The sequence below is a fragment of the Otolemur garnettii genome, unplaced genomic scaffold (genome assembly GCF_000181295.1).
Source record: "Otolemur garnettii isolate 467f Iridium unplaced genomic scaffold, OtoGar3 scaffold00072, whole genome shotgun sequence".
In the NCBI taxonomy this organism is placed as follows: Eukaryota; Metazoa; Chordata; class Mammalia; order Primates; family Galagidae; genus Otolemur; species Otolemur garnettii.
In genome coordinates this window covers 7,282,201-7,303,804 of record NW_003852467.1, presented here as the reverse complement: position 1 = coordinate 7,303,804, position 21,604 = coordinate 7,282,201, and the positions used below count along the sequence as shown (strand labels likewise).

The window sequence follows — 21,604 nt, the reverse complement described above, 5'->3', positions numbered from 1 at the left end:
CGCCCTACCCTTTTGAGCCACAGGTGCCGGCCCAAGAGTGCTCTCAACTGGGGTGGCACCTGTGACTCAGAGGAGTAGGGCGCCGGCCCCTTATACCGGAGGTAGCGGGTCCAAACCTGGCCCTGGCCAAAAACTGCAAAAAAAAGTGTTCTCAACCTTCCTAACTTATAAGGGCAAGTTGTGCAAACAATGTAGTTCACACCGAACACCCACTTTCTTTGTGTGTTTGGAATTTGGGTGCATAGTAGCTAGAGGGTACCTATGTGATTGGCCCTCAGCAAAAACCTTAAACTCTGAATCTCAAAGGATTTCCATGAGCAGAAATAATCACGCCCATGTTGCTGAATTTTCATTACTGAGGAAAGAGTGTACCATGTGTGACTCCTCACAAAAGGGAAGAATAGAACATAAGGAGGCCTGCGCATAGATTCTTCTAGACTCTACTTGTGCCTCTTCCCGCTATGATCCAGCCATATATCCTTACCACATCGCTGTAATAAATTTTAGCTGTAAGTATTGTGAGACTTTTTGGCAAATATCTGAATGTGAGAGTGGTCTTGGGGACAACCAACACAGTAGTGGCAGCAGTAGAATTTGCTAGAACGAGTCCATCTCCCTGAAATAGAACTGCAGTGTTATTTGGGGGAAAGAAAGAAAGAAACAGAGAATGATGAAACCCTGATAACTGGGTGGCTATGGAGTTAACTATATTACGAACAGCAGCTGAGCTGCTGCCTGTGATCAGAGGTAAAAACATGACCTATGGAATTTGAACATGTTAGATCCACCCCCAGAAGAGTTTGCTCTCTGGACCCCCTGGGCCTAGGTGCTTTTAGCCGTACAAACCTGGTTCTGGCAAAGGAAGGGAGATGGCTTGGTGCCTGTAGCTCAGCGAGTAGGGTGCTGGCCGCATACACCGAGGCTGGCAGGTTCAAGTCCGGCCCGGACCTGCTATACAACAGTGACAACTGCAACAACAAAATAGCCGGGTCTTGCGGGCACCTGTAGTCCCAGCTACTAGGGAGGCTGAGGCAAGAGAATCACTTGAGGCCAGGAGTTTGAGGTTGCTGCGAGCTGTGACGCCACGCACTCTACCAAGGGTGACATAGTGACACTCCACCTCAAATAAATAAATAAATGAAGGCAGAAATAGCACAGCCTAAGTGATGAGATTGTTTTCTGTGGTCTCTCCCCAGTGCAATCACCCTGCAGGAGGAGAAAGGCCCTAAGTATTCTGCATAATGGGCTTTGGCTGGGCCAAATACCCTAAAATGTAGTTTGTACTTGCTCTCATCTTTAAGTTGGAAGAAAAAAAGGATAAATCTGTTATCAGATCTGGAGTAAGGCCTTAGATAAAGCAGAGGAAAAGAAGAAAAGAGACAAGGAACAGTCTAATCATTTCTTCAGTCTAGCTGCCGCTGCCCCCCTCCCGTTCTGTTCCATTCCAGCTGGATTCTTCTGGCAGCTGTGATGTGAACCCTGTAAATGGCAAATTTACTGCTAGGGATTTGAGTAAATTTGTAATGAGAAAAGAAAGGGAATTTTAATTCACAGCTTTGAATTTGTGGCTACTACATATGGATGTATGGTAAAAAATTATGTAAAATGTTATAGCTTATAATTTCATAAATACTAGAGGGGTCATCTCAATCAGGAAAAGCTGCAAAGAAAATAAAACATGTTAATGGGACACAGCTCCTGGCTTTTTAATGCCACAAGTGGGCGGTTTGGAAATTAAACTCTTGGTATTGAAAACAAGACTCTCTAACAGATAGATTTTTGCTATAATTTTGCCTACTGGAGCCTCTGGAAAAGGGAGCCAATCTCCAAATGAAGATATACTTTTGGAGAAGTCTAAAAACTATGTTTTTGTATGGCTAAAATGGGGATTTTTATTCGTTTTGGAGCTTCTGTGAAATCAGATATCTGGCCCCTATGGACTGATGATTTTCTGGCCTGATTTGTGTATTTTTGTATGAATCAGTTTGGACAGTCTGGCATGATGAGGTAAAAATTGCTTAGGAAAGAAAGCCTTGCTTGTACTTGGACTTGAAACACAGGTGTCTGGCCTGACAGCATCTCAGTCAGCTTTGCTGCTGAAGAAGACAAGCCGCTGGATTTTTTTTTTTTTTTAAATACTGAATCCACTGATCCTAATTTCCTGAACCTGACTGTAAGCTGAAACCTGATACCTGATACCAACTATGGGCTGTTTCAGCTCACCACTAAGCTGTGCTGGACTGAAGGCAGGCATGGGCTGAATGAACAGAACTCAATCTCTGGACTGCCACAAATTTAAGACTCTGGGGAATCTGAAGCCATGAAACATTATGGATGCTGGCAAGACCATCTGGGTCACCCGAAGATGCCCTAAGGAAAGGGCTTATTCTCTAATGGGACCATTTGAAAAGGAGCTGCTGACTGAATCTCTATTTCTGATCCAAGAGCCTAATTGCATTCCTAACTTGTGATTCCTGTGGAAAGCTGTAATTGGGGGCAGGGCACACCACAGGGAGTGTGACCCCTCTGCTCACCCCTGATAGATTGGACTCTCAAGGATGTCTCGCTGCTGTTGACTTGTGTTATGCTTTCGATATTAGTTGCAGTTTGCAACAATGGGCTGATAGTCTGACCCTACTTCTTTTGCCTTCCTCCTGCTGCATGCGCCTCAGTAAAGCAGTTTGATATTCAATGCAGTTGTCCCCAGAAAGAGATTGATCTTTTCTAGCTTGTTCACAGGATAAATGATCAAGACAAAAGGTGTGGGGAAGCAGTCTGTAAACCTCTTTTGAGAAAATACTGAAAACATCAGGATTTTTGCCCTGACCAGTTCCTGAACAGGATGTGTCTTCCTAGTTAAGTTGTATTAAAATGCTAATCTACGGGCTCGGCGCCTGTGGCTCAAGTGGCTAAGGCGCCAGCCACATACACCTAAGGTGGCAGGTTCGAATCCAACCTGGGCCCCCCAAACAACAATGATGACTACAACAACAACAACAACAAAAATAGCCAGGCATTGTGGCATGAGCCTGTGGTCCCAGCTACTTGGGAGGCAGAGGCAGGAGACTCGCTTGAGCCCAGGAGTTGGAGGTTCCTGTGAGCTGTGATGCCTCGGCACTCTACCCGGGGGGACAGCTTGAGGCTGTGTCTCAAAAAAAAAAAAAATGCTAATCTATGAAAATGCTTTTGGGCTGGGCGCAGTGGCTCATACCTGTAATCCTAACACTCTGGGAGGCCAAAGAAGGTGGAGTGCCTGAGCTCACAGGTTTGATGAAACCAGCCTGAGCCAGATGGAGACCTCTGGCTCTAAAAATAGCCGGGCGTGTACTAGGCACCTGTAGTCCGACCTACTCAGGAAACTGAGGCAAGAGGATTGCTTGAGCCCAAGAGTTTGAGGTTGCTGTGAGCTATGACATCAGAGCACTCTACCGAGGGTAACAAAGTGAGACTCTGTCTCAAAAAATAAAAAAATAAGAAGAAGAAGAAAGAAAGAAAATGATTGTGCCTCTTTTACACACGATCCTTCCAGACAAAAGGTCTGGGTGAAAAAAGAAATGATTAGGAAAAAATGTAAATTTAGGATTATTGGATGGGACACACTTCTAATAACCAAGAAACAAACAAAAAAAAAACATGGGCAGCGCCTGTGGCTCAAGGAATAGGGCGCCGGCCCCATATTCGGGGGTGGCGGGTTCAAGCCTGGCCCGGGCCAAAAAAGAAAAAAAAAAATGATATCTGGGGAGGGACAGGGGAGGGTGTAGGGAATTAATAATTTTCGTATTTTGAAACTGCTTCTGGAAGCTTCCCTCTCTTTCTGAAGAAAACTTTTGTGCTGCTTTTGCTAGTGGCTGCAAGCACTTTGAGCTCAGACTGGCTGCTGGGCCTAAATGGCGTGTGACAGCATGACTGTAAGCTGGCAGGGGTGGGACAGCTCCTATATCATTCCTACAGAACATCTCTACATTCCGTCCACTTGCCAGGCAGATGAACTAGTGTCACTGACAAAACTATTGGGGACTGAGGGCCTCAGCCAGCCCCCTTGAAACCAGGGATTGAACTGAATACTTGCACTGGATTGAGCACCCTGGGCTGGGAAGCACCATGTGGGAGGCCACATTGGGGGCTGCCTGACCAATACATTCTGCTTGGGTGCCCTAACATGGTCATCTCTTTGTTTCCAGGGTACCACATGAGCCCTTGGGGATTGTACTTCGTGTGTGTGTGTGTGTGTGTGTGTGTGTGTGTGTGCTGTGACTATCATGACACTGCCTCGGCCCTGGATGGCATTTGGGTCAGCTTCAATTACTGGCCAGAGCTGTGCTGGGACTGAGTTGATGTCTTGGGCCAGGTAAAATGGTTCGTACAGGAATTGACAGAGAAAGTCACCTGACTGCCTCAGGTAGATCTTTATGGTTAATGAGATTTATTTTAACTGGCTAAGTCTGGGATCCCTAACGGACATAACTGAGATCAATCCTACAGATTGGTCTCACTTTGCTGTGCAGGGGCCTACTGCTAATTCTTCTGTAGGGACATCTTGGCCAAGGGTCCAAGGAGTGGATTGTGCATAAGAGAATAAACATAGTAAGCCCAAAACAGCTGTCTTTAGAATAACCAGATTTCAAAGGTGGCCCTTGGCTGACATGTGGGAACTTTGATTTTGCAAGTCTCTTGTGGAATTTCACCCTTTCCTAACTCATAAGGGTGACTCACTATGCCTAGACTGTGCAAACAATGTGGTTCACATTGACCACCTGCTCTCTGTGAGTTTGGAATTTGGGGACATGCTAAGTAAATAGTACCTATCTGAGCAGCCTCAATAAAAACCCTAAACTCTGAATGGCAAAGGGTTTTCCTGAGCACAAGTATCACACACATGTTGCTGAGTCCTTATCTCTGGGGGAGGAGTTCACCACTTCAGACTAGTCATGGGAGGAATAGGAGGCTTGCAGATTCTTCTAGACTCCATCTGTGCTTTTTTCTTTATGATCTGGCCATATATCCTTACTACGTCACTACAAGAAATCTTAGCCCTGAACACAACTATATACTGAGTCGCATGAGACCTGGCAAATCTCCAACTTGGGCCATAATCTTGGGGTCCCCCCACCAGGCACCAATAAAAACCTTAGATGTTGGGTGGTGCCTGTGGCTCAAAGGAGTAGGGCACTGGCCCCATATACCTAGAGGTGGTAGATTCAAACCTGGCCTGGCCAAAAACTGCAAAAAAAAAACTTAGATGTTTTCTTATCACTTTATAGATGCTGCAGATATTTTGAAATTTTAATAACATTTATCACTGCTTTGAAATGAAGGTGAATGGAGGTGGCACCTGTGGCTCAAAGGAGTAGGGTGCCACCCCATATGCTGGAGGTGGCAGGTTCAAACCCAACCCCAGCCAAAAACTGCAAAAAATAAAAAAATAAATAAAAATAAAAATGAAATTAAGGTGAATATGAGGTCACATTAATGACTATCTATAACCTGCCATAGTTTAATGTGTTGATAAACATATTAAAGTATTTTAAATATTTTTTCAATATTTCACTTTGACATAATTGAATTCCTCTGTAATCTTAAGGATTTTAGTTGCTACGTTACTGAGAACCTGATTCTGAGATTCTGAGATGTCCATAGGATTCAGACTGCCAAAGGGGTCTGCACAAAAGAAAGTTAAGACTCTCCGCAATGGGTTATTACCTTGGACTAGATATCTTAACTGCTAACAGGCAATTTATGAACCATAATTAATAGACATGTAGTACCCTAAATTTCATCTGGGGGCAAGGAAAACCTAGCTTTTATGGATCAAAAACCTATGTAGCAGGAGCCAACAATAAACTTGCTTTATGATTTTATGCAATGGTTGTTCAATGTGACCGTTACAAGACAATATATCTAAAAGATGAGGTATAATTAGGGCTTGTAATGGTGTTGAACTTTCTAGAATTCTATAATCCTTCCTTTTATAATGTTAAGTTTCTCAGGGAATTTTAAGTCCCTAACTGTGTACAGAAAAATTCCAAAACAAAACTCTGAAAATCTATTTCACTTTCACCTGTCTTTTTTTTGAGACAGAGCCTCAAGCTATCCCCCTGGGTAGAGTACTATGACATCACAGCTCACAGCAACCTCCAACTCCTGGGCTCAAGTGAGTCTCCTGTCTCAGCCTCCCATGTAGCTGGGACTACAGGCACCCACCATGATGCTCATCTGTTTTTTGGTTGCAGCTGTCATTGTTGTTTGGCGGGCCCAGGCTGGATTCGAACCCGTCACCTTAGGTGTATGTGGCTGGCCCCTTAGCCACTTGAGCCACAGGTGCTGAGCCTAGGTGTCTTTATGATCACAGATTGCATCTTATGATGGAATACAAAGACAGTCTTTCATGCAGCTGATAGGAGTGGAAATGAAAGTAGAACAAAGTCATCTTCCACTGACACCAGCATATTATAACATTAAATGTCATGACATTAACTATAAAGATACTTTTACCTGTGTTGGCTAGGTTTTAATAATTTTTGAAGCCTCACTTAAACCCTGATGAAACTTTTTAAAATTAATAGTTAACATCTTTTTTTTTTTTTTTTAGATACCTTTATTGCTTTTTTGTTGTTGTTGTTATTGCAGTTTTTGGCCAGGGCCGGGTTTGAACCCACCACCTCTGGTATATGGGGCTGGCACCCTACTCCTTGAGCCACAGGTGCCACCCCAATAGTTAACATCTTCAAATTGATTATATCACAAATCTGATTTGAACAGGTTCCATGGAGAATGTCCTTAAATTTGTGAAAATAGCTTAGTTTATACCCTGCTCTTTCCTTGCAGATGTAGAGGTATGTTATCTCTTGACAAATGTTTCCCTTCCCAATGAAACCGTATGAGACAGAGGACTTTTTAATTGTCTGGAAGGAAGGTATTTAATTAAATACAAAAATACTATCATGTAAAAATAATAAGAAAGTTTATTTTATACTACTTTACACTCTTCTACCCAGAGCTTTTTATTTTTCTTTCCCGGTGAACTGTGCTCATGCGGCACATGCCTTCATGACTTTGCACAGAGCATTTCCAGCATCATATCATCCATACTGACTGTGCCAATGATGGGTCTGAAGAACAGCTCAGCGATGACATTGGCATTGATGAATCTCAGCAGGAAGAGGGCACTGTTTAGTTCAGCGAATCTGGCTTGGTAATCTCTGTGTGTCATCCTGACATGCTCACCGAGGATCTGCTGAGTTCCCCACTGAAGTCCCTGAATGTACTTCACACACTGCAGGCCTGGTATATCTGTAGAGAGAACAATCTCTTTGTTATAAACAGCTCACCACAGAGTTCTTTGCTATCTTTTAAAATCTATCCATTTCAGTCTCTTCCCAATTAAACAAGATCTCAAGCTTCCTGGTAAAAAGGGTTTTGTAAAGCAAGGATAAAATGCCAAACCAGTTCTAAGTTTTTAAAAGGAACACATATAAGAATGAAACATCATGTAATTATTCTGGGTAATATTCTGTGTAATTCTATGTTTCTATACACCCGTTTAGAAACACTGGTTATGAATCAACAAATGTACACTTCATTTGACATTAGAATATAGTTGGCTCGGCGTCTGTGGCTCAAGTGGCTAAGGCGCCAGCCACATGCACCTAAGGTGGTGGGTTCAAATCCAGCCCGGGCCACCAAACAACAATGATGGCTGCAACCAAAAAATAGCCGGGCGTTGTGGCGGGCGCCTGTGGTCCCAGCTACTTGGGAGGCTGAGGCAGGAGACTCGCTTGAGCCCAGGAGTTGGAGGTTGCTGTGAGCTGTGATGCCATGGCACTCTACCCAGGGGAATGGCTTGAGGCTCTGTCTCAAAAAAAAAAAAAATAAAATAAAAAAGAATATAGTTTAATGAATCATCACGTCTGTTCATTTTCTATGCAGATATGAAGAAATTTCCAATAAGTGAGCACTTTACCTTTTTATTTACAGAAAACAGTTCTACTGGAAACAAGACGTTTTGCCAGATGACAAATACTACACCAGTCTTCCTCAAATTTCCCACTGTTACACTGACTGGCCAATGACAGAAAACTTTACAGCCACAGAGCTATGACTCACAGGTTTCACTTTACTTACTTTCATGCAAGTCAATATTAGTCTAGAGGCCGATAATAATTTGAAAGCTATAGCTGGCCACTTAGCTCATTGTACCATGATTTCTGTATTGTGAAAATATTAAAAAGAAGAGAGTGATTTTAATGAGTATCTCAAAAGGCTCTTTTAAAAAATATCAAAGTAAGAAGTTTTTGAAAACGTTCTCTTACAGTCATTAAAAGGTTAAAAGGTGGGTGGCGCCTGTGGCTCAAAGGAGTAGGGCGCTGGCCCCTTATGCTGGAGGTGGCCAGTTCAAACCCAGCCCTGGGCCAAAAACTGCAAAAAAAAAAAAAAAAAAAGTTAAAAGGTAAAGATGAAAACATCACAGATAGAAACATGGGTGGTGCAAAAGTAACTTTTCTAATAGAAAATATAAGACCTTTCGCAGTACCTTGTGATACCTAAGTGTATGAAATATAACGCAGGAAAGATTAAGTGCAGTCTAAGTTTTATGAAGAAGGTGGTTAAGAGGAAGCTGCTATTATGAGTCCTTGGATCCTCCATGATAGTAATATTGTTGCTAAATTCTTTATCATGGTGATTTTCAACCATTGTGCCCTGAGAGGATCTTAGGTGTGTCATGCAAATTTTTAAAGATTAATTACTTTTGAAAGACATTCAAAGCACAGTATGTTTATATTCTGTGTGCTCCTTTTTATGATCAACATAATTTAAGTGTGCCCCGGAAGTTTAACTATAGGTTCAAGTGTGCTGTGAGATAAAAAAAAAAAAAAAAAAAAAAAAAAGGTTGAAAAACACCGTTTTAACGTGTATCCAAGTAATTAGCAGTTTACCATTTGGTTTAAAGGATGTTAATGATGTAATACAGTCATTTTCCTCCCTTTTTCTACAAAATTCAACAGAAAAAATATTCTAAATAATAATGGCAATGGGCATAAGTGACTCCTGATAGGCAAATATCAAATCTGATAGATAGCAACATTTTGAATCCATATTCAAAATTCTGAATACCCTAGTCCACACACTAACATCCCTAAAGACCTGCAGTTCAGGGGCGGTGCCTGTGGCTCAAAGGAGTAGGGCGCTGGCCCCATATGCTGGAGGTGGTGGCAGGTTCAAACTCAGCCCTGGCCAAAAACTGCAAAAAAAAAAAAAGAGAGAGAGAGAGAGAGACGTGCAGTTCAATATCCAGACTTGAGACCCAATTTTGTTGTGCTTGAATTCCATTAATGAAAGTAGGAAGAGGATTATGTGAAACTCCAAAAGAAATCTGAAGCTTCTATAGGTCTCGTGGCTTGTAAACGCCACATTACTTTTCTTTGCTTTCCACATCGCTCCCCTCCCCCCAAAGTGGCTTTGTCCCAAAAAAGGACATGTCTTTGAACTAAAAACAGCAAAGAGAAAAAAGGCAAATGGACTCCACAGTTTTATATATCTCCTGTTCTTTGATTAAATCCATATATATATAAAACACAATATATATACAGATTTAAACATACATACACTTTTCTCTCAACTGTAGGTGCATTTGCTTTTGTGTTTCAAGCACACTCAGCTTAGCTCATTAAACTCACATTGAGAGAGGATTAGGAAAGGCAGAATAAGAATAGGGGGTGACAAAAGTATGCAAAAGACGATCAAGGAAAAGCCCAAAAACTATTGGGATGTAAACTTCCAGAAGCTGAGCCCCTCTCACCTTGAAGAAAGCAAATAGTAGATCATTAATAACACTGGCCAAAAGTATGAGAAAACTGTTTTCCAAATTACCTTAAGAATTACTTGGGACACTTATTTTGAAGGCAGATTTGCAGACCCTGGGCCAGAGCTATACTGAATCAGAATCATTAGGAATGGGAAAGACTTATTCACAGACTTATTCACAGGAAAACCATGGTATAAACAAAGGTGTCCAATAATAGTCACTGGGATGAACTGAGTCTCTAGGTCATGAAATGTGAGATCTGAATAAATTATTACCCACCAAATACTGATCTATATAATTTAAAAAAACGTTAGGCAGGGGGTAAAGACATAATAACCAGAGACTCCTTGCACCAGGGAAAAAGGATATAAATGGAGCACTATAAAAACTATCCCAACTCAAGCTGCCCCCAAACCTCCCTCCCCTTAGTGGCCATTTTGGAAGGACGCTGATTGAGATGATTCTAGCAGTAGGACATCCCGGAGACAAGGTACCGAGCTGTCCAAGAAGATATTCTCCCATAATTTGTTTGCACTCTGTAAAGCAGCGTGTCCAACATCCAACAGGAAACCTGAAAGTGTGGTGCAGCAGACAGCTTATTGGCCCCAGAAGACAAAGTTCCCAGGTGCCACCACACACCAGCTGTTTAGTTTGGAGTAAGGTCACTCGGGAGGCATCTACCTATTCTGTACAATGGGGTGAGGAACAGTCGCAGATCTACTGCTATGGATTATGAGGTTTCTAGCCTCTCTTCAAGTTCTAAAATGCAATGCACCTATTCTCAGTCCCTGTGTCTTTTTCCCTTCCCTTTTGCCAACCTGATATTCATAGACACTTGGAGGCTGAGACAGGCCAAATGCTTAGAAGCATGTGAATGACCTTTCAGAGGTAGACTAGTGACACACCAAGTCCAGTGTCCTGACAGTGTCTTCTGAGAATGGTCTCTCTTGGGGTCCTTAACAAACGTTTCCCTTCTCGCCAGCTTTAATAGATTACCTCCAAACAAAACAACAACAACAAAAAAAGGTTTAGTAAATTTCAGAACAAAGTTGCAGAAGTTGCAGAATTTGCAGTGAGTAAGAACTTTTTTTTTTTTTTTTTTTTAGAAAAGCTACGTTACTGGGTTTAAAAGAAAACTAAAGAAGGAAGAACCACGTCCTATGAAAGTACAAACTTTTCTTTAGTAGGAGAAATGTATAGACAGCCAAACATAAACCTCACCAACCCCCGCCCCCTGCTGAGTTACTAGCAGCCCACCCAGAAGTGGTTCCCGAAGCCTCCCACTGCAACTCTGCTGAGTTAGTAGCGATTCTCCATCTATTCCCCGACACCCCTCTGACCACCGGTAACTCCTTAGTGCCTGCGTCCCGGAGTAGGCACTGCCTAATTTTTTTTTTTTTTGCTAGGAAAAGCCTGTGCCCAAGCCCAGCGCCTTACCCGGGTTAAAAAGCACGGTCCCCTTGAGGTAGGCATACTCTTTGCTACTGATATTCAGACTCCAGCACTTAGCGAGGAAGCCCTTGATGACTTGGACCTCAGCAGCAGAGGGCAACCGTCCGGTGTCCGGCGAGGATGCCAACTGTGACCGCAGCTGGGGCAGGGACCGTGGCCTGTTGCTCGCCATCTCCTGCCGCCTGGTGGTGAGGATCGCCCGCAGCACGCTGGGCTCGGCCGTCTCCACGGTCTCGAACTGCAGCCGATCCTGGGCCAGCTCCAGCAGGAGCAGGGACGCCCAGCAGCTGCGCACCAACACCAGCTGCTGGTCCAAGGGCAGCACTTGGAAACAAGGCAAGTATTTGACGAAGCGCAGCGTCTTCAACAGGCCTCCCGCAGCTGCCTCGCAGACCACCTGTGGACTCTTGAGAGCCACCGGGCGCCGCGCACCACTCGAGGCGTCCCACCAGGGGGCCCTCGGCTGCGATTCCGGAGCCGCGCGCGTTTGATTTGCGCTCGTCGGCATGCTGTAGAGGATGCCGCTCTGAGGCGTGTGGTCTTCACCGCAAAGGCAGCAGCGGTTCTGAAGCTCCACGGCACGTCCGCCGGGGAGCCCCTCTCGGGCCCGCAGCCTCTCCGGGCCGTAGGCGCCTTCAAACCACGCGGGCGCCTGCTGGCCCTTGGGCGCTTCTGGAGCCACGTGCGCTTGCTTTGCACTCGTAAGCAAGCTGTAGAGGATGCTGCCTTGCCGCGGGTGGTCTTCACCGCAAAAGCAGCAGCGGTACAGGAGCGCCACGGCACGCCCGTCGGGCAGCCCCTCTCTGCCCACCACCGGCTCAGCGCTGCCGCACGAGCAGCCCCAGCACTGACCCCCCGGCCGCGCCTCCGGCGTCTTCGGAGCCGCATACTTTTGCTTGGAGCTCGTGAGCATGTTGTAGAGGATGCTGCCCCGCCGCGGGTGTTCTTCACCGCACAAGCAGCAGCGGTACAGGAGCGTCATGGCACTGCCGCCCGACAGCCCCTCTCTGCCTTCCCCGGTCTCAATACCACAAGAGCAGCCCCAGCACGGACCCCCGGGCCGCCCCTCGGCCGCCTGAGGGGCCTCTTGCATTTGCTTCGCGCTCATGAGCATGTTATAGAGGATACTGCCCTGCCACTGGTGGCCCTCGCGCGCCATGGCCCACAGCGCCCGCAGCCCGGGTCTGGCCAGTGGCCGCCGCCTGGGACCTATTTATACCTAGCGCACACGCAGGCGCGTCTGCCGCCTCCTCCTGGACACCGGCGCGGTAGGGGGCGCGGCGCTGCGCTCTGGTGTGTGAGCCCTGGACCTGCCTGGGTAGTTCGGTGGGGCCCCTGCTCCTTAAAAGCTGGAAATCTTAGAGGAACGAAAGTATGCGAGTTCCTGGAAACTTCCTTGCTTCCCCTGCCCCTGGAGGACAGGAGCAGAGCTCCTGGAGCCGGGTTGAGAAGCTTTTTCTCCTCTTTGCACTGAACTCTAGCATCTAATTTGTTCCCTTTATTGGGAGGGCAGGAGTGCCTAAAAGGCGAAAAATCTGTTTCTGTGTTGTCTTTGTAAACTTTCATTAAATGCTAATTTATAATTCACGTCTTGTGTGACTTAGATTCTGCATATGGATAGCGACGTCTCATTTTCAAGACCATGCATGCAATTTAATGTTTGAAAAGCACTTGTGTGAGTAGCCTCTCATAAGCGTTCAGCTGAATTCCATCAACCTCCCGTGTCCTAGATGCCGTGTTAGAAAGCTGGGGGCAGCGACCAGGATGTAAAAGTGGCAAAAACTCGGGAATGTAATAATCACGACGGGCTAAGAAATTGTCACAGTGAGAACATCGCATTCTCGTAAGTTTGTAATTAGCATTTCTTCTCCCACTCTTCCTGAAGGAGTAACGAAAAAATGCAAGTGACAAAAAGCCTTTGGACTTCGTTTGTCCCACAGCCACCTCCCTCAAGTTCTACGCAGGCACAAAGAGATAAGTGAGTCTCCCCACACCACCACCTGCCCTTTGTGTAACTAGCTGGTTGTTTCACCAAGCAGCCCAGTAACCTAAAAATCACAATTCTTTGGTCTTTGAATTTCTCATCTCTATAATAGGAGGTTTATGTTAATGGTATGCTGGGTCCAGGACTAAATATGTGGAGCAAAGGAAGGGGACTGATACACACCAGCTGATATAGGATTCTCTTGGCCCTTTCTTTGTTTTGTTTTGTTTTGTTTTTTTGTAGTTTTTGGTCGGGGCTGTGTTTGAACCCGCCACCTCTGGCATATGGGGCCAGCACCCTACTCCTTGGAGCCACAGGCGCCGCTCTTTGCCCTTTTTCTCTCCCTCCCTCCCTTCCTTCCCTTCCTCTCTCCCTTCCTCCATTCCTTCCTCCGTCCCTACTTTCTTTCTTTCCTTCCTGTATTGTACATTTTCCAAGACCTGGAATTCTGAGCACGAGAGGAAAACCTAGGAGACCCCAATTGTGCTTTCAAAATTCAAGCTGAAATTTTGTTCTGCCTATGAGAGGCCCTATAGCACAGTGGTTAAATCTCTAGCACTGGTACTAGCCTGCCTCAGTTTTAATCCTGGATCTGCCACCAGGACAATGTATTTGTTTCCTATTGCTGCTGGGAAAGTAGTGGCTAAGATAGTACAAACAGCAGAAATTTATTATGATAATAGTTTTGGAGGCCAGATGTCTGAAATTAGGTTCGTTGCACTAAAATCAAGGTGCCATCCCTTCTGGAAGCTCTGAGGGAAATCTATTTTTTACCTTTTCATTTTTTTTTTTTGTAGAGACAGAGTCTCACTTTATCTCCCTCAGTAGAGTGCTGTGGTGTCACACAGCTCACAGCAACCTCCAACTCCTGGGCTTAGGTGATTCTCTTACCTCAGCCTCCCAAGTAGCTGGGACTACAGGTGCCCGCCACAACAACTGGCTATTTTTGTTGTTGTTGCAGTTTGGCCGCAGGCTGGGTTTGAATCCGCCACCCTCAGCATATGGGGCCGGCACCCTACTCACTGAGCCACAGGTGCTGCCCCTTTTTACCTTTTCTATCTTCTAGAAGCTGCCTACATTTCTTGGCTTCTGGCCACTTCACTCTGACCCCTGCTTCTAACTGCTTCTCTCTTTTAAAGAACTTTGTGATTATATTGGGCCTACCCAGATAATCCAGGATAATATCCCCATCTCAAAATCCTTAACTTCATCACATTTGCAAAGGCCCTTTTTATCCCGTAAGATAACTTCCCAGGTTCTGAGGATTAAGACATGGACATCTTGGTGGGGGGGGGAGCATTATGCAGTCTATCACAGGAAAGATACTTGAGCTGTCTGTGCCTCAGTTTCTTCATAAGTAAAATATATTCAATAGTCTCTGTAAGGCAATCCTAAAGCATGATTTAATTTGTACAGAGTGTTTAAAAGAATGGGACATGGTAAGCATTGGCTGGATCAACCTTTTTTTATTTAAGGTAAAATGAGATAACTTCAGGGTTAGGAGGAGATACTGTACTAAGACTACCATAATTCTCTCTCTTCTAGGGCAGCTCACTCTAACCCTCCATCCAGAAGTTTTTATCCCACTTTTCTTGGACCAGACTGGATAGGTCACTTGGCCCACATAATATAAATATTGACTATTTTACCTCGTTGTCTATTTCATTATTTGCCATTCCCAATATTCAAGCTACTATTATGGGTTTCTTTATTGGTGCTTTAGCATTCTTCCTGCTTAATGAACCCATCAACCAGCCTAGCTGAAAAGCCTAGCCTATCTCAGGCGCTACCTTCAGATGCCAGAGCTAGTCACAAGTTTATTTCCTTCCCAACACCTGCTATCATTTATTTAGTTAGTTATTTGACCCTCGTTGATCGACTCCCTCTACTAGTATAAAAGTCCCTGGAGGGCAAGGAACCTGTCACTTTGTCTCCCCGCAACTAGAACAATGTCTGAAACATAGTAGGTCCTCAAAAAATATGTATGTTGGCCAACTATCCCTTTAGAGAGAGAAGAAGGCCATAGCCCCTACTCTCAACTCAGAGGCTAAGCATTCCCACACAGCTATCACTGCCCTGACCCTGGGGGGAAGACAGCTGAGACAAACTTGTTAGACTAAGACTTTTCTGGGGGCCTATTTTGATACTCAAGAGGGCTACAAATAGTGTGGTAAAGTAACAAGAGAGTTGGGTTAGCAGTCAAAAGACCTGACCTTGAGTTTGGGTTCTTCTACTCTAAAGATATAACACTGAATAAGTCATCTATTTAATTTGACCCGTCTCCTTTGTGAAATAGGGACAAAACTCTCTAAACCAATATTCTCAAGTACACTCTGTTCTAAGTCTTTAAAAGGGTTTTAATTTTTATCTCAATATGGCCGTTTACAAAGATGTTTGCTAACTCCCCCTACTTTGAAATATAAATAAAGTAACTTAAGTACACTGAGCAAAATATTTCACCTTACATTAGCCTTTTCATCTATGAAATTTTAAAAAGTGCTATAAACTAGCACTTTAATCTATGTACCTTGGTTGTATATCTTCAAGGGTTTTTCTAAACTTCTTTCATCTCATCAACTGTTGTTTTTAAAATCTTAGAAACTTAAATCCATTTTCTGTGACTAAACATTCACACCTCACACATCTTTAATGCCTTTGATTTTGAAATTCAGGCATTGTCTGAAATTGAAACTTAATTGCAATGCCAAGAACCATGAATTTCTAAAATATTGGTTATAGTTCTTGTTCTTTCCCAGGAGCTGAGTCTTCTCCTTTTCTCGTGTTTTCCTTCAAGTTGCCATTTTCTACTTGCAACTCTGAAGGACTTTCTGGGTTCTTCGGATTGGCCATTTCTAAGGAGAGATGGCCTGCTTCACAAGTAGTCATCTTTAGAAATGTCAGGAGAAAACTGACTTCATCTTTCCACTTTCCGTTTTTTCCCCTAAACAAATAGCTCCTGAGAAACAAAATCTTGCAAATATACCAGTAGAGATTTCGTACAAAGTAATGCCAGCTTGCTGCTTGCTACTGGATTAGTGAAGACGTAACCTCCTAAGGCAGGCGCAGGCTTTTTCATTTGATTTGTTCTGTATCCTCAGACCACTGTGACAGCTAGACAAAAGGATACTTATCAGCTGCACCTGTCATGTGCTGAGTTTGTCCACAACTGCAATTTGGATATTTATACTGACTCATTGTGAGATGACCTTGGCCAATTGGACACCTGCTCTGCAGAATCCATTATCTGTTCCAACTCAGGGTGGGAGTAAAGCTGCCTGCCTGTCTAAATGCAGCCTTCAACATCAAAGTAATGCAGTTTGTACTAAAGGATGTAGGAGTGAAGTACAGGTGGGATGAAGCTAGGCAAAACTGTAAAACTGATCTTTGCATAGCAAGCTGCTCTTGACCTGGAACGGCATGGTGATCTGAAACATGATATGAATTTGCAAACTGGGCTTTAAAAAGCCTAAATGCCTTAGAATTCAGTTCCTTCCGGAAACAAGTGACAAGGGAGTAACAATAGTGTCTTCCTTATTTCACAAGATAAATCTCAATTAAACACTATTGTAGACAGATAGTAACTGATAAAACCCAAGATACAGCCTCCTTCCCTTCCCAGTCCAACACTCAGAATGTTACAACTATATTTATGGAAGAACTGATAAGCTTTAGCTGCTGGTTCATGAAACACCTAAAGAAGATCAAATTTCATTAGTTTTTTCCTTCTAATGAGCTGTAATGAAGGTAATCAGCTGCCTTAGGGGGCCCACAGTTGCTTATCTGGAATTAGGACTCATTCTCTCTGTAATCCTGAAATACTGTAAAATTACCTTTCCAAAGTTGTCAATCACTTTTTTTTTTTTTTTTTTCAGTTTTTGGCCGGGGCTGGGTTTGAACCCGCCATCTCCAGCATATGGGGCGGGTGCCCTACTCCTTTGAGCCACGGGCACCACCCTCAATCACTTCTTTCAAGGAAAAATATTCACCAGATCGATTTATTTTACTGAATCTACCAATTTTGAATCTTCCTCACTACCAGATGTTGATCGACTTGTATTATTAATAAATCCGAATAATTGGCAGGTTTAAAAATTATTGCCCATTTATTTGATTCGTCAGTTTGAAAATCCTCGCTCTGTTGGTTCACAAAGGTTGGCTCCTAATGGCAATGGTAATTTTTGTTACAGACTTCCCCCGTGTTGAGTCTGGAACAGTTGTAAAATTCTCCTAGGGAACTGCTTTCTTTTCCCATCTGACTTTTCTTAGCATCTTACTCTTCACAGTCACTGGATCTAGAGCCCCTGGTACGTTGCCCAGCATACTGGATGCACTTCACAAACACCTGCTGAATGAAATCATGAGTAAAAAGTGTCTTCCACATTTATGTATTTTTTCCCTTCACTAGATCGCCCATCCTTCACTTTCTTCCCCTGACTGTGTGGGGTTTTTTTTTTTTTTTTTTTTTTTGAGACGGAGCCTCAAGCTATCCCCCTGGGTAGAGTGCCATGGCATCATACTCACAGCAACCTCCAACTCCTGGGCTCAAGCGAGTCTCCTGCCTCAGCCTCCCAAGTAGCTGGGACCACAGGCGCCCGCCACAACGCCTGGCCATTTTTTGGTTGCAGCCGTCATTGTTGTTTGGCGGGCCTGGGCTGGGGATTCGAACCTGCCACCTTAGGTGTATGTGGCTGGTGCCTTAGCCGCTTGAGCCACAGGCGCCGAGCCTAGATTTTAATTTCTTTTTTATTAATGCATAATATTTGTGCATATGTATAGGATGCATGTGATCTTTTGTTACACACACGGAATGTGGATCAGATCAGGGTATCTAGTGTATCCATCACCTTGAGTGTTTATTATGTTTATGTTTGGGTACATTTCAAATCCTTTTCTCTAGCTATTTTGAAATATACAATACCTTTTTGTTAACTGTAGTCATCCTACTCTGTTATCAAACATTGGAACTTACTCCTTCAATCTAACTGTATGTTTGCATCTATTACACAGTAACTAACCTCTCTTCATCCCTAACACCACTCACATACCCTTCCTGGCTCTGCTGTCTATCATTCGGCTCTCTACCTCCGTGAGATCTCAATTTCTTTAAGTAAAGTCAACAGCAGCAGACTCGGTGATGTGTTTCCCACTTAAGACAAATTTGCACATTTGAAATTCTCTGTAAATATACATGCCAAATACATTTGAAATAAGGTATCACTACAGTCAATAATAAATAATTCAGGTCTGGAGTTAAATGCATTTCCTATTAGCATTATCAACCTAATTGTTTTCTCTGAGCCCATGATGACAAATATATGAACAACAAAAAATCTTGCGAATAGAAATATGGGAATTTTTTTGCAGCAAACAGAAACGCTGGTAATGAAGATAATCAGCATCTTTATTTCCAAATTGATGTTTTTGCCAAGGATGGGTGTGGCTGAGTTAATAAAAAGAAGCTGTTTTAGTTCTCTGAAGCAGAGCATGAGATAAGGACTGTATACATTTCCTTCAGAAATTGTTTCAGGCTTTCCAATCCGCCATCTGTGGTGGAACTCCACCAAGATGCAGATTTTTGGAAAAAAAAACCCTTATGGGAAAAACCGTCACTCTCCAGATTGAACCGTCAGATATACTAGAAAGTGTAAAGGCCAAGATCCAGGATAAAGAAGGAATTTCTCCTGATCAGCAAAGACTCATTCTTGCTGGCAAGCAACTGGAAGATGGACATACTTTGTCTGACTACAACATTTGAAAGGAGTCTACTCTTCATCTTGTGTTAAGACTTCGTGGTGGTGCTAAGAAAATGAAGGAGAAGTCTTATACTTCCCCCAAGAAGAATAAGCATAGGAGAAAGAAGGTTAAGCTGGGTGTCCTTAAATATTATAAGGTGCATGAGAATGGCAAAATGAGTCACCTTCGTCGACATTGTCCTTCATATGAGTGTGGTGCTGGAGTTGTTACGGCCAGCCACTTTAGTAGACATTATTGTGGCAAATGTCTAACTTCCTGCTTCAACAAACCAGAAGACAAGTAATTTTATATGAGTTAATAAAAGACAAGGAAAAGGGAAAAGAAAGGAAAGGAAAAGAAAGGGAAAAGAAAAGGAAAGGAGAAGAGAAGAGAATTGTTCCAGGAAGCGTGGCAAGGGTACAGGAAAAGTGAAACTGTGAAGGAGGAAAGCCAACATAATGGTACAGTACTATGACTACTGCTGTCAGCAAGAGGAGTAATCCCATCAGAGAAACACACAGAATGCTTCTCAGAATTTTCTGCCTAAAGGAGGTGGCAACAGCATTTGTCCATTAGTTTCCACCTCTCAAGTATGAAGGTTGTCACCAGGGTTCCTCCAACATTCGTGGTGTTTCAAAATACATTCAGCGTGAAAAAAGTCACAGCCTTCATGGAACTGTCCATCCATCTGTTCTTGGAATCAGAGCTATTGGCAAGAAGATAGAAGGCAGAAATCAGACATCTAAAAAGAAGCTCATGGCCAATCACCCTTAACTCAAGGCCATGCAGTCAATCCCACTTGATAGGGATAATTGATAGACGTGATACATTAACTACCCCAAGGACTCCTCTCCTGAGCTTATTCATCTTTGAAAAGTATGTTGCCATTATATTCCCAAATGTCTGATTCTTTAGATAAGTAAAGTTTGGGTTGGGGAAGTAGGCAAGAATATTTGCCCAGCACTAGATAATAATTTATCCTGATTGAGCCTTTATTCAACAGTGTTAACAGCCACTCTCCTACAGATAGACAATGAAAAACACACACCGCTTTCCAGTGAAACAACAAAATTTCACCATATACCCACAGCTTTTGCAAAATTCAGGGTTGTGGCATTACTTGTATCAGGTGTTTTCTAAATACTTTTATTAAGATTTTTCAATCTATTCAAAAGGGTTTAAGCAAAACTAGAATCTTTTTTTATTTTGAAGGTATTTTCTCTTCTTTTTTTCTTTCACATAAATATGAGGGTACAAATGTTTAGGTTACATTGTTTTCTTTGCTAAGGGAGAGTTCAAATTATAGTTGAGCCCTTCACCCAGGGAGGTGCTGAACACCCTCACATTGTACACATTAGGTGAGATCCTGCCATTCGCTCTCCCTCCCCCCACCCTCTGTCTCTTTTCCCCTCCCCCTAACTAGACTATACTTGTGTTTTTTCTTTCCTGTGGGTATATAGTTGTTTATGTAATGGTTTCATATTAGTATCAAGTGTATTGAATACTTACTTTTCATTCTTGAGATACTTCACTAAGAAGAATATGTTTCAACCTCATCCAGGTAAACAAAAAAGATGTAAAGTCTCCATCTTTTCTTATGGCTGAATAGTTTGTTAATCCATTCCTGGGTTGATGGGCACTTGGATTGCTCTCATGTCTTGGCAATTGTGAACTGAGCTGCAATAAACATTCTAGTACAAATGTCCTTGTGGTTATTAGATATTATTTTTTTCTTCGGGGTAAATACTTGTAATGGCATTTCAGGATCAAATGGAAGGTTGACTTTTAGTTCTTTAAGAATTCTCCACACTTCTTTCCATAGAGGCTGTATTAGTTTGTAATCTTACCAGCCGTGCAAAAGTGTTCCTTTCTCTCCACATTCATGCCAGCATCTACAGATTCAGGATTTTGTGATGTGGGCTACCTTACTGGAGTTAGTTGATACTTCAGGGTGGTTTTGATTTGCATTTCTCTGGTGATTAGGACAATGAGCATTTTTTCATGTGTTTGTTGGCTATTTATCTGTCATCTTCAGAGAAGTTTCTATTCAAGTCTCTTTGCCCACTTAGAAATGGGGTTGTTTGCTCTTTTCTTGTTGGTTAGAGTTCTCTGTAGATTCTAGTTATCAGGCCTTGTCAGATTCATACCATGCAAATATCTTCTTCCATTTCGAAGGCTGTTTGTTTGCTTTAGTTATGATACCCATGGCTGTGCAGAAGGTTTTTAGCTTGATCAAATTCCAATTATTTATTTTTGGTGTAGCTGCAATTGTCAAGGGAGTGTTCTTCATAAGACCTTTTCCCAGGCCAATTTTGTGAAGAGTTTTCCCCACATTCTCTTCCAGAATTTTATTGTTTCATGTCTTAAATTTAAATCTTTTATCCAGCGAGAGTCAATTTTTTTTTTTTTTTTTTGAGACAGAGCCTCAAGCTGTCCCCCTGGATAGAGTGCCGTGGCATTACAGCTCACAGCAACCTCCAACTCCTGAGCTCAAGCGAGTCTCCTGCCTCAGCCTCCCAAGTAGCTGGGACCACAGGCGCCCACCACAACGCCCAGCTATTTTTTTGGTTGCAGCCATCATTGTTGTTTGGCGGGTCCAGGCTGGGGATTCGACCCCGCCACCTTAGGTGTAC

At 43.3% G+C, this 21,604-nt stretch overlaps 1 protein-coding gene and 1 pseudogene across 1 annotated transcript; one reads left to right on the top strand and one right to left on the bottom strand.

Moving 5' to 3' along the window:
• Positions 1–7,045: 7,045 nt before the first annotated feature.
• On the bottom strand, positions 7,046–12,413 carry NR0B1 (nuclear receptor subfamily 0 group B member 1). Its single transcript, XM_003793763.1, has 2 exons — positions 11,240–12,413; positions 7,046–7,290 (listed from the first exon to the last, which is right to left on the bottom strand). The coding sequence occupies exons 1-2, from the start codon at positions 12,411–12,413 to the stop codon at positions 7,046–7,048; spliced, it is 1,419 nt and encodes a 472-aa protein (XP_003793811.1).
• A 215-nt stretch (positions 12,414–12,628) lies between these two features.
• LOC100948427 lies at positions 12,629–19,275 on the top strand (annotated as a pseudogene).
• The last annotated feature ends 2,329 nt before the right edge of the window (positions 19,276–21,604 follow it).